This window comes from Musca autumnalis, unplaced genomic scaffold (genome assembly GCF_047663935.1).
Source record: "Musca autumnalis isolate F117 unplaced genomic scaffold, ASM4766393v1 scaffold_5, whole genome shotgun sequence".
Classification (NCBI taxonomy): domain Eukaryota; kingdom Metazoa; phylum Arthropoda; class Insecta; order Diptera; family Muscidae; genus Musca; species Musca autumnalis.
In genome coordinates, this window is record NW_027412088.1 from 194,387,664 (window position 1) to 194,402,025 (window position 14,362).

The 14,362-nt window shown below is 39.3% G+C and overlaps 1 protein-coding gene across 1 annotated transcript in view; it reads right to left on the reverse strand.

The window, feature by feature from the left end:
• Nucleotides 1–250: 250 nt before the first annotated feature.
• The window catches only part of LOC141405678 (uncharacterized), a 31,725-nt gene continuing 17,613 nt past the window's right edge, over nt 251–14,362 (reverse strand). The window contains exons 2-3 of the mRNA XM_073990288.1: nt 11,083–11,866; nt 251–4,061 (exon numbers count right to left, since the gene is read on the reverse strand). Of these exons, the coding sequence (XP_073846389.1) occupies nt 390–4,061; nt 11,083–11,859 (4,449 nt within the window). The 5' untranslated portion in view covers nt 11,860–11,866 and the 3' untranslated portion in view covers nt 251–389. The remainder of the gene's footprint in view (nt 4,062–11,082; nt 11,867–14,362) is intronic.

The window sequence follows — 14,362 nt, forward strand, 5'->3', positions numbered from 1 at the left end:
AAGGATATGTGGCTTCATGAGACCTTTTCCCAAAGAAAGGTGACTTCCTGGGACCCTTTCCTAAGGAAAGGTGTCTTCTTGAGACCTTTTGCCTAAGAAAAGTTGGCTGCATTAAACATTTTCCAAATTTTCCCTCCTCTTATCTTCTTATTTTAATAAATTTTATTTAATAAATATTCATTTATTACAACAACAAAATACGTTATGAGAAAAACAATTTATAAAATTCGGTTAATTCGGTTTGGCACTGTGTTTTTTGTTTTTGTTTTAAAAAATAAAACTGCAAATTCGTTATAAATTAATTAAAAAATCGTAATTTCTAAATTCCTTAAAAAATGCACCACAAACATAGGTGATTTGTCACTTAGAACTAAAATTATTTGTTGTAATTATTCCTCTTTACCCTTGGTCAAGTCAGCGGCAGCTTTCAAAGGCACACCCTTATCATCAATTTCCACAGAGGGTACCAGGGGCGGCTTGAAACCATATTCCATGTGTAAATTCATGCCGAAATCAGGACTCCTCTTTAAACTATGACCATTGCGCCATCTCTGGAATTCATCATAGTTACCCTTGGAACCGGGAACTGTGGGATGTTTTGTGTGTTCTGAAACGGCTATTGAATGTGATGCTGAGAGATCGAGGGGAAGGGTGTTGTAGTCATATTGATAACGGGCTCCCACATCCCAACTGGGACCTAGTGGTGGCGGTGGTGGTGGCTTTAGATCAAAACGCACATCACTTATTTTCGTAGGATATTTGGTGGTGGGTTTAGAGGTTTGATATTTGGGTTTGGAGGCCAGCGGAGATGACTTATAGGCCTGGGTCATTTGCGGCACCAGCTTTTTTATCATCTTGGCATAATAAGCCCGTAATATTTTGGCGGGTATGCGGGCCAATGTGGATGATGGTTGAGATGGCCAGGAATCTTGTGAACTGGGACCAAATGAGGACGGGAAATGACCATGGCCATGGAGGGGTGAGTAAATGGGATTTGGATTTGGTATGTGCAAGGCCACAGGTATTTTAATGGGTATGGCCACTGGACGATCAACATATTTCTCGACAATCTTCTCAACCGGTTTTTCGACGATTTTCTCCACCTCAACGGGTACATGTTTCTCCACCACCTTTTCGACAACCTTTTCTACAGGATATGGTACGGGTTTCTCAACTATGGTCTCAATGGGCACAGGACGATCGATGAAATGTTGGAAATGTACTGGGAATGGCACCGGTTCTGGTACTGCATAGGGTATGGGTACATGTTTCTCAATGATTTCCTGCAAGTACAGGGGTCCCTGATAAGGCGTATGGAATTCCGGTGGCAGGGCATAGGGAATTTGTACTGGGGGTCCGGAAGGTGGGCCATATGGATGGAGATGATGATGATGCTGGGGTTCTTGGGGATGGTCGCCTTCATGATGATGTTCGGTGTGATGATGTACCTCTTCTTCGTGATGATTTTGGTGATGCTGTGGTTCTCCATGTCCATGTTCGTGAGGATGATGATGTTGTAACTGCTCTTCGTGGTGTACTTCAGCCTCTTGAACATATTGACCACCTCCCTTGCCCGAGGGTGTTTCCACAATGTGAGTCTCTTGCACCAAATTTGATTGTTGTATAGGTCCAATATCGATTAAAGATTGCCCTGGATCCAGGGTGTGCTGTTCTTCAATCAAGGAGGCAGCCTGTTCATATTCCTCATGGGCCACATGTATGGGATTATCGGATAAAGAAACATAATTTTGTGGTGGTTGTGGCGGAGGATGTAGCTTCTGCTGCGGATGCTGTTCTGCTGGTAAGCGTTCCACATATTTCTGCTCGGGATATATGGTTTCATGTTGTTCTATGAGGCGTCCATCCTTCTCGGTGATGAGCTTATTGTGAATGTTAATGGATTTTTGGACCTCCACAAAGGTGTATCCTCCACTGCCACTGGGTTTGGGACTCTCCTCCGTTTCTTGGGCATGATGATCTTGATCGGGGCCAGGTTCGGGTTCATGTTGTTCGCGTTCACGGTGTTCTTGTTCGTGTTGTTGTGCTGAGGGAGGTTGGGCATTAATGGCCTCATACACAAATTCTTGAGCAGTTTTGTGGGGATTAAAGGGCCCAAGGTACTGCTCTTGAGGTTGTTGTGGTTGTTGCTGCTCAGCATGCTCTTCTTCCCGCTTGTCATGAGCATTCATGGTTACAAACACAAAATTATAGGGTGTTACTGATTGTGGTGGCTCAGGATTTTCCGCATTACCCACTGTCTCATAGGCCTCCTTGTCACTAACCTGGCCGCTATTTGTAATTGAGGTATGCAACGCTGAGGAATCATGCTGATTCTCATAGTGGGGCTGGTATTCCGGTTGCAATCTCTCCAGTCGGACAAACTGTAACTGGGCCGCAGGTGGCACAGTCTGGATGTGACTTTCCGGCATTTGTTCGTAGTGAAAGTTGCCCTTCACCAATGGTTGGGGGTTGGGATTTTGCGACAAAGCTGGTTTGAAATTCTTTAAGAATTTCCTCGACGGGGCTTCCTCCAGGGAGTTTTGTATCTGCTTTGCCTGTTCCACAAAAGCTTGATAGGATTGATAACGTGGTTGGGTGGCCTGTTCTTCTTGTTTTTCCCTCTCCAACAACTTTTCCGTCTCTGCCTGGGCCTTCCTTAACTTATCATCGTGTATAATGTGAACATTTACCGAATGTGTGGGACCCTCAGAATAGCTAACACTCTGAGCAGGATCTTGATAAACAGCTTGGGCGAAATTCTGGGTCTCTGCAATTTGATTATCGTCCTGGGGTGCATCCACAAAATCATCAGAGTTATTATCATTCAAAATAACAATGGGAGCCTTAGGACTGGAAGCCGAGGTGCTGTTCGAGGAGTTATCATCTTCGGGATTTAACAAGAGGCTTGGTAACACTGATGCTTCCTTGGCTGCACGATTTATGCGCAGCAGCTCCTCCTTGCTAATCGAATTGCTACCATCGCGGAATTCTTCCGAGGTAGATTTACTCGCCAATGGATCTGTCAGAAATTTCTCCACAACAATTTCCACATGACCAGGACTGGTTTCTCTTCTGGTCTCTCGGGTCATGGTTACAAAGGTTGAGATTGTCGTGCCATTGTCCTTTGTATCCTTTTGGGATTCCGGTATTTCCTCCAATTTTGGTTCAAACGGTATGAGCGTCTTTGATACTTTTGGCCTTTCTTTTCTTTCTTCTTTTTTGGGCTCGGTTGGTATCTCAGCTTCGGGTTTCTTGGTAGACGTCGATTGAAAGGACTTAGGTGGCCTTTTTCTGGAGGATTTTCTTCGCGACTTCTTGGTGGTAGATGAGGGCAATGGAGCTTTTGTCGTGGTGCTGGTGGTTGGAGCGACAGTAGTAGTCGTCGTTGTTGTTGTTGTGGGCTTAAGAGTGGTGGATGTAGTAGTACTGGTGCTGGAACTTGTGGTCTTAACTTCCTTTTGTTTTTCCTCTTCCTCTTCTTGCTCACCTTGATCATTGTCAAAGGCAATTGCTACAGGATCATTATAAACCTTTCCCCTTTGTTTGATCCTCGAATGATACTCCTTAGCCTTGGGTATCTCACTCGGCATTGGTTTAAATGGTATCAACATTTCTATAGAACTGGCTAGTTCTGCACTTTCCTCGGGCATTGGTTTAAAGGGGGTTGGTGTGGATTTTATGGCCACCACAGGAGGTAAAGTTGGTTGCAATGATCTTTGCACTTCTGGTGGTATATAAACTGGATGGATTTGGGGTTCCCTTACTGCATCAGGAATAAATTCGGGTTGAAGGTTTGTTATTACTTCGGGAAAATGTTGTTGTTGCTGTTCTTGTATTTCTGCATCTGCGGGATAACTAAATTTAAAAATATCCGAAAATCCTATGGGAAAAAGATTTGTTAAAACTTCATTAATTGTGGATTGTTTCTTGGGTTCCGGTGGCCGTGATTTCTCCTCCGTCGGATCATTGTAGTCCAAATCGAAGGGTATATAGGCATTGGTGGATGTTGCAAGAGGTTTTATTAACTCAATGTGTGCTGAGACTTCTTCCAGGTCTTCCAGCTGAAAGGAGAAAGAAAATTTATGGAGGTTAGTATTGTGTGGCCAAGAGATAGGCTACTTTTATAGGAACGCACAGATCAGGAGAACGAAAAATTGCCACACTCCCATCCCTGAAAGAGCACTTCCATCTTGCAACAACAGCTATGCAGGAGCTAAAGACAAAGATTGCGAATGGCCTAAATCAATCTTATTTTATTACCTAAAAACATCTCTATGTCAACCTTCATTTCCGGCACGATATATTCATCAGAGATAGGCGTATACCCACAGTCAATAATCCAAAAATACTTGGGTACATACATATATTCTCACAATATCCCCGAAGTGACAAAGGAGACTACTCCCATTTCAATGAGTGCACGCAGATTCATTGTGGCTGAATGATATGGGAGAGGTCGATTCATATTAGCTCATTGATATGGTACCTACTTTTTGTCACCGAGTCCGAACGTCATGTCTTACGACACCACTTGTAGAGAAGTTTTTCATGGCTGAAATATCGCCGAAAATGTTGATGTTCTGGTCACGGATTGAAACGCAGACCTTCTGAGTGCAAGGCGGACGTGCTTACCACTGCACTACAGGGTGGCTCCCAAAAAACTACTGGGATAGTACTGGGTAGTCGATGATTGCATCAATCCTTAACTATACAGCTCCAGTCTGAACTTACTTTCTCAGCGACACACAATGATGAAATTTGCAAAAATTCCCAGAAAAATGCGCTCCGGGCTGTGTCCAAAATGTGAAGCTGACTATGTCTAAATATCCAGTTTAGATCACCTTCATTAGGAGACAAGGATGCTGTCAGTCAGACAAAAGAATTACTGAGTAGACATTTTCTGCTGGCATCCTATCTTTAGTGTCATCCCAGCCATCACACTATGACGCAAGATCCACCTCCCCAACACATCCGTCAAGATTTTAGGTGTTATCGTGAAGTCATGTTAGACGTCATTCTATCAACCGATTGTCGATAGCGAACTCCATGCAAACCACGCATCAACAGGCGGTCTCCGAAGCCATAAGCGGCTATAGATGCAATAAAGTCTTAACTCCGCCGAAGCCCGGGGTAGGTAGGGATCTCCTACTGTGTAAAACGGGCACGAGCCTAGCGGTGTGTCAATAGGTGTTGAACGGAGCTTCGTTGATACCTCAACGAGCATTAAGTATCCCATACACTATGGGCATGCAGGACGGCTACTGATGAACCCTTGTGTACGTGTGTGATTGAATAGTGTGTGGCATTTCTTCGGCTTAGTTGTCATGTTCTTAACGTTGTAAGGAGACCTCATTGTAGATACCTTGGCAACCTCAGCCATCACTCCGACAAGTGCATCAATCTCACTATCGCTGACTATCCCAACAGCAGCTCAAACTCTTGTGTTGCAGAGAAGCAGACTGTAGCTAAGGGCGGGGACGACGCTCCGGATTGGACCACATAAATGGAAATCTAAACAAAAACAGTTTGTTACTTCTCAACCTAATTGAGGAAAGTACCCCTCTAACTCCGAAAGATGAGAGCATCCCTGATGATATTTGGGAGAATTTATCGCTGACGGACGCAGAAGCCATGAACACGGCAGTGAGCTATGTCCCAACCTCTAGACATGATACTTAGACCGAATCCGGGAGCAAAGGTGCTAAAACGACTTGTTCCACCGGGCTAGACGTTTTAGTGTTGGACAAATCCGACAAACCTTTACTTCTCAGCAAAAAAAACACTGGAGAGGAAAAGCGGCAAGAGTGAAATATCCATCGATAGGACGGATTATTCACAGACACCGCTAACCTCAAAAAATACCAAATCCAAAGAAGCTAAGGACACGAAAGTATACCGAAGGGAATTCAATTACTGCAATCGGTATGCAAATAAAGATCCTAGCACCATCAGAGTAAACGAATTTCAGCTGATAACATCTAACCTCAAGTTCGTGTGGAAGAAAGTAACTATACTCAAGTAGCTAAGAAGGAAATGTCAGCGAAATTCCTATGTCCAGAGTTTAGGAAACCCCAATCGATGCCTCTATTAGGGTGAGGACGCTCGAAAAAGCATACTCCTTCGGCCAAAATTGCAATGCATCCATTACTTGGATGTAATTGATACTTTATCCACGCTATCAAAATATCGTACATAGATTTTCTGAGCTATCTGAATGTCGTAGATACTTTATCCACCATGTACAGATGTCGCAGACATATTTTCTAAGCTATCTTCACGCCCTAGATACTTTATCCACCATATCAGAATGTTGTAGATACAATTTCTGAACTATCTACAGGTTGTATATACTTTATTAACGGCTTATAATGTCATTGATGCAATGTCCGAGCTATCTGGATGTCGTGGATACTTTATCCACTCTATCAGAATGTCGTTGATACGTTTTCTAAGCTGCATGTATGCCGTAGATACTTTATTTAAAACTTTTGAATGTCATGGATATGTCATCCATCAATCTGAACATCGTGGATAACTTATTCTCGCTACCTGAATGCCGTAGATGGCTTACTTACGTTAAGCAAATGTCGTAGATACATTACTAACAACCTCCGAGCTACATGAATGCAGTAGATACTTTATACGGGATGTCGTATGTACTTTTTAACCGCCATTGAATGTCGTAGTTGCATTATCCGAGCTATCTGGATGTCGTATATACCTTTTAATCACCTCTGAATGTCATGGAATTCAATATCCGAGCTGTCTGGATGTTCTAGATAGCTTTTAACTAACTCTGAGTACCATGGATACAATATTTGATCTATCGGGATGTCGTACATACTTTATCTATGCTACTTTAGTATTGTAAATACGTTATCCGAGCTATATGCATGTCGGAAATATATTATCCAAGCTCTCAGGATATCGTATATACTTTTTAACGACCTCCGAATATCGAAGATGCATTATCCGAGCTATTCGGATGTTGCAAATACTTTTAAATGACTCTTGAGCGTCGTAGATACAATATCCGATTTATCGGGATGTCGAAGAAATATTATACGAGCTATCTGGATGTCGTTGATACATTATCCGGGCTATATGGATGCAGTCGATACATTATCCGAGCTACCTGGAGGTTGTTTGTACTTTTTTAACGACCATTCGAATTATAGGGATATTGTAGATATTTTCTAACGACCTCTGAGTGTTATAGATACAATGTCCGAACCACCGGGATGCCGTAGATACTTTATAAATGTTATCTGAATGTCGTATAAACTTTATACGAGCTATCTGAATTTTGTAGATATTTTTTAATGACCTCTGAGTGTCGTAGATGCAATGTGGGAGCTATCGGGATGTAGTAGATACTTTATTCATGCTATCTGAGTGTCGTAGATACATTATCCTACCTATCTGGTTGTTATACATACTTTCTAACGACCTGAATGTCGCAGATGCATTTTCCGAGCTATCTGGAAGTTGCAAATACTTATATACGACCTCTGAGTATCCTAGATACAATATCCGATCTATCGGAATGTCGTAGATACTTTATAAATGCAATCTGGATGTCGTAGATACTTTATACGAGCTATCTGAATGTCGTAGATACTTTATCCGAACTATCGGGATGTGAGATATATAAATGTTGTAGATACATTAAACGAGCTATCTGGATGTTCTAGATACTCTTTAAGGCCTCTGAGTGTCGTAAATACAATATCCGATCTATCTGGAAGTCGTAGATATTTTATACACCCTATCTGAATATCGTAGGCATGTTATCCGAGCCATATGAATGTCGTAGATACTATATCCGAGCTATCGGGAAGTCATATATACTTTATAACCACTTCTGAATGTCGTAGATGCATTATCCGAGCTATCTGGATGTTGTAGATACCATTTAACGACCTCTAAGTGTTGAAGCTACTTTATCCGAGATATCAGGATGTCGTAGGTACCTCTTAACCAGATGCATTATCCGAGCAATCAGTATGTTGTAGATAATTTTTAACAACCTCTATGGGGCGTAGATAAAATAACTATAGGGACATCGTAGATACTTTAGCCATGCTATCTGAGAGCCCTAGACACATTATTCGAGCTATATGAATGCCGTAGATGCATTACCCGACCTATCTGTATTTTTAACGACGTCTGAATGTCGTAGATACAATATATGAGCTTTTGGAGTTTCGTAGATAATTTATCTGATCTACATATGTGGGTGTTATAGATATGTATTGTCTAACGACCTCTGATTATCGTAGATACAATATGGGATCTATCGGGATGTCGTAGATACTTTATCTATACTATCTTAGTGTTGTAGACACATTATCTGAGCCAAATGAATGTCGTAGATGCATTATCCGAGCGATCAGGATGTTGTACATACTTTTTGACGATCTCTGACCATCCGTATATATATTACCCGAGCTATATGAATGTCGTAGATACATTAAACGAGCTACCTGGATGTTCTACATACTCTTTAACGACCTCTGAGTGTCGCAAATACAATATCCGATCTACCTGAAAGTAGTAGATATTTCAAACATGTTATCTGAATATCTTAGGAACGTTATGCGAGCCATATGAATGCCGTAGATACTTTATCCGAGCTGTCGGGATGTCATATATACTTTATAACCAGATTCATTATCCGAGCAATCAGGATGTTGTAGATAATTTTTAACAACCCCTATTGGCCGTATATACAATAACTAATGGGATATCGTAGATAGTTTATCTATGCTATCTGACAGTTCTAGATACATTATTCGCGATATATGAATGCCGTAGATACATTACTCGACCTATCAGTATGTTATACACACTTTTTAACCACGTCCGAATGTCGTAGATACAATATCTGAGCTATCGGGATGTCGTAGATACATAATCCGAGCTATGTGGGTGTTATAGATATTTTCTGACGACCTCCGATTGTCGTAGATACAATATGGGATCTATCGGGATGTCGTAGATACTTTATCCATACTATCTGAGTGTTGTAGATACATTATCTGAGCTAAATAAATGTCGTAGATGCATTATCCGAGCGACCAGGATGTTGTAGATAATTTTTAACAACCTCTATGGGCGTAGATACAATAACTATAGCGATGTCGTAGATACATTATCCGACCTATCTGTATGTTATACATACTTTTTAACGACGTCTGAAGGTCGTGCATACAATATCTGAGCTATCGGTATGTCGAAAATACCTTTGATTTTTCGGGATGTCGTAGATAAAGGTGGTAAACTCTGTATATCGTAGATGCATTATCCGAGCTATCTGGATGTTGCAAATACTTTTAAACGACCTCTGAGTATCGTAGATTAAATATCCGATCTATCGGAATGTCGTAAATACTTTATCCGAGCTATCTGAGTGCCGTAGATACTTTATCCGAGCTATCTGAGTGCCGTAGATACTTTATCCGAGCTATCGGGATGTGGTATGTACACTTTAACGACCTCTGAGTGTCGTGAATACAATATACGATCTACCTGCAAGTCGTTGTTATTTTATACACGCTATCTGAATATCGTAGGCAAGTTATCTGAGCCATATGAATGTCGTATTTACTTCATCCGAGCTATCGGGATATCATATATACTTTATAACCACTTCTGAATGTCGAAGAAACATTATACGAGCTATCTGGATGTCGTAGATACATTATCCGAACTATCTGTAGTTTACAGATGTTTTTAACGACCACTGTATGTCGTTGAAACAATATCCGAGAATCAGGCTGTCGTAGTTACCATATCCATCATATGTGAATTTTGCAGATACATTATCCGAGTAATATGAATGTCGCAGATACTTTATTAACGTAATTTGTATGCCGTAGATACTTTTTCCACTCTACTCAGATAACATAGATGATTTATCTGTGCTATTGTGCTATCTGGATGTTGTCTATACATTATCGAATTATTTAAATGTCCTATACACTTTATCCAAGCTACCTGGATGTTGTAAATACTTTATCTACGCTATTTGACTGTCATAGATAATTTATCACGCTATTTGGATGTTCCGTTCTATCTGTTCCACCTAGAGGTTGTCTTTACATTACCACATTATCTAAATGCCGTATATACATAGTTATCCACGTTATCTCGATCCTGTAGATGTATTATCCACGCTATCTGATTGTAAGACATACATTATCCACGTTTTCTGGATAACTTAGATACATTAACTAAGTTTTTCACAATGTCGTATGTGTTTTATCTAGTCCCTTATTAAGATGCAGCAGATGCATTATGCACTCTTTACAGAAGTCATAGCTATATTGTTTACGTTATCTGAATATTGTAGATGCATTATGCTCTGCATCTAGGTACAAGAGATAAATCATTTTCATTCGTCTGGCATTAGAGATAAATTATCTAAGTCTAAGTTTCGCTGTTAAATACCAAACAAAAATAATTATTCACACTATCCTAATACAGAGAAAAGATAAATTTATCTAAGTACTGCATTTTCATTATCTAAGTTACTCAGTAGTATTGATGAACTATCCGCAGAGCATGTAGATGTTTTACTACTTTAGCTTATACAGTTTATACTTTTATCTATACCTCAGATAAATTATCCTCTTTTTAAAATATACCTTACCCAATTTATATAGAATTGTCAATCATGCAACCTAAATACAACAGCTACACCTACCACATTCTTCCCAACACCAACAACATCTCTTCTTCCGCTTTCCAGCTTAACTCCTCACAAGCGAAACATGTGCAACTTTTTGACATATATTTGGCAATTTCAGCAGCATTCTTCTCTCTTCGAATTTAAATAAAACATGTTCCATATTTTCATTTCAAAGTGTTAACACCACAACAATGCTCGATTTTGTTGTTGTTTTCTTTTTTACAAACAAAAACAAGCCAATCTGACAATCATTCACCTCTGACTTCTTGTATCCCTTTGTTATGCCACAAGCTATGTATTTTACTACGACTACTACACCAAGCATATTGCCCTACCCCCGAGGGAGGTAACGCTTTTCTAGTGTCAGTTTTTAAAATTGAAATTCTTACCTTTTTCAGATTTTCTTCTTTGCTGTCAGATTCATTTGAAACATTTATTAAATGTTTTTGGGATTGTTGCGTGTCACCAACACCACCACCATCACCAACATCAACAGCAGCAGTGGCATCATTCGCAGTAACGCTTTCACCACTGTCGCCACCTCTACCACCACCCGTTTCATGTTGTTCAGATTGTCGATTTTGACGCTGTTGCTGCTGTTGTTGTTGCAGCTGTTGACGACGTTGTTGCTGTTGTTTTAAAATATTCTGTAGCTGCTGTTGATGATATTTTTCTTGTTTCGTTTGCTGGTCCTGTTGATCCTTGTGCTGATGTTTTGCCAGTGGATATTGTTGTCGTTGTTTTTTGTGTTGCTGTTGACGTTGCTGATTTAATATAAAACTTGCCAAAGTGGTTGATGTCACATTTAATGGTGGCTGTAAGGGCAACAACGATGTTGTTGTTGTTACTTGTGCATTATTCAATAGCTTCTTGGTGTTAAGTTTTCTAACGATTTTGTTATTGACATTATTGTTGCTTTTGTTGTTGTTAGCTGCTGATGTATTTCCATTGGCCACATTTGTTGTTGTATCGTTGTAATCTACAGCTGATGTTGCCAGGACTATTGTGACAGGTCGTGCTGGCGTTGATGATTTTGTAACAACCGTTCGTTTGGGTGTCGATGGTGTAACAACAGATGTTGTTTCCGTTTTTGTTAGTGTTATCAGGGTGGTTAGTAATAGCAGAATACTGACAATAACAGTTGGTATTAGAAATTTTCGAAACATTGCCACTCTGTAATAAGAGAAAAGAAGAAAGAGAGAGATGAAAAAAGAGTGAGTTGAGTTGGAAAAAAGGAAATGTTCAATGAAAGATTGCAAAATTGAGAAGTTTGTGTTGCTTTTTTTTGTTTCGGGAAAATCGTATTCTTTGGGGTTTCATATGCTAATGTGAAAAGTTAAATAATTTATATTTGAAATTGTGTTGTGGTGTGTGCATATTTTATCCATTTGCTTGTGTATGCATGTTTGTACATATGCTGCTTTTATTAACGTGATTGGATGGAGAAACTATATATACAAATGTATGGAATTGTGGTATTCATATATAAGAAAACAATATTATCTACGTTAGATGCCTAACGAAGAATTATTGTTAGAATATGATACATATGTACATTAAGGATACAACCAAAAAATACCACGCCAGTACCATGTGCGAAATATTGTACTGATAACAAAATCGGGTTTCTAAGTTCGATTCGACCAAAAAGTTTTCACACCGACAAGGATTTCTAAAGGATTTGCATAAATTTTTCTTTAAAAAATTTTTAATTTTAATGAACAACTCTAGTTTAGTAAAAACTCTCCGATTTTTTTTAAAAATTTTTCCAGAAGTAGGTATTTTTGCGCTTATTACGGGAATATAAAATTTTCTTGGAGGGCGGAGCAGGTTACCCGGTCCGAAAGTCCGGGTACCCGGTACACGCTAGACCCGGTTCTACTGAACCGATTTTTACAAACTGATTATCGTTGGAAAGCCTATGAAAATACCTATCCAACATGTGGTGACATGACAAATATCGATTTTTGGACCCGGGTTTTTCCATAAAACCCTCAAAAAGTCGAAAAGGGGCCCATTATGGGTGCTAAATTAAATTATGTCATATTATAGCTAATACTTTAACCTTTCCAAAATGGTGCTATATATTGTAATATCTTCTCTGGATCCAGAGATATTGACCTTAGAACCATTGCATCCAGTGATAAAATTCTTCTACCTTAAGATTTTCTCCTCTGGGGTATGTCCAACACCGGCTACGCGATCCAAAGTTTTTCTAAATTCGACACTTTTCCAAAGTAGACGGCCTTCGGCCGGGGCTTGAGATTTTCTCCTCTGGGATATGTCCAACACCGGCTACGGGATCCAAAGTTTTTCTAAATTCGACACTTTTTCTAAGTATCAATGTAACGTTTTTCTAAAATTCATTTCAAAACTTGAGAATTTTCTAAAGAAATGAACCCATTAGAAACGGGATGTGAAGATTATAAGGTCATTATCTCTGGATCCAAAGAAGATATAACAATTTTGGAAAGGTTAAAGTATGAGCTATAACATGGTATGAATTAGTTGAGCACCCATAATGGGCCTTCTTTCGACTTTTTTAGGGTTTTATGGAAAAAGCCGGGCCCAAAAATCGATATTTTTGCTATAACTTCTTGACCTAATAAGCGCGTAACCGGGTCCGTCTCCAAAAAAATTATATTCCCGTGATCAGCGCAACAATATCTACCACTGCAAACAATTTCAAGAAAATCGGAGAGTTTTTACAAAACTAGAGTTAAGCCCAATTTAGTCAATATTTTGTATTATTGTAGAATGGTATTAAGTAGAATGGTCCGATATTGAATATTATATTCAATTTCAAAATGAAATAGCCTATTTAGTAACGATTTGCTATAAAAATCGAAGACCTAATGAAAACAACTGAAATGGAAAACTTGAATGCAATCGGTGCGGAAAAATTTTTAACAGTAGGGAAAAATTGATAATTTCTTTCATGCTCTACACGGCTATGTGGTGGTATTTTTGATATTTCCAAACAAATATAAAAAAGCTATAACCCTAATGTACATATCGTCGGTGTCATGCTTAAGTGTTCCATACGCCATTTACCCGTTTTGAGATAATCGCATTTTAATGTTTTGCGTCACAACTGTGTGGAGCTGGCCAAAGCAAATATTTATATTTTTTACTTGAAATACTAATAATAGTATATAGAACATATTTGCAAAAATTTAGAGGAATATGTATTGAAATATTAAAGTTATAGAGATTTTTTAAAAAAAGAATTTTTGTCGTTTTATTCCATATCCGCACTTATGACACAAATGTGAAATATTGTAAATCACATTGAACAAAGTGACAAACAAATTTTCCATCTTTGCCTCAATAAATTAAATACTTCTAAATCGAAAATTAAAATTCTGATTTTTGAAATGTGTTTTTAAACTTGTAAATTTTAAAACTATTAATTTAATAGCTGAACAAAGTTTGTGCTTTCCCGTCGAGCAGTGGATATCTCGGAAACTAGAGCAGATAGGAGAAAGCCGACTAGAAATTCAGAAAGAGCGTATCGAAAAACCATAGAAACCACCTGTATCTCAAAAAGTAAAAAATGGCGTATGGAACACTTAAGGATGACACCGACGATATGTTCCCACAAAATCCCCAAAGGGACAAGCTTCTTCTATGTTAATAAGAGCACGACGATTCCTATGGGCTCAATGA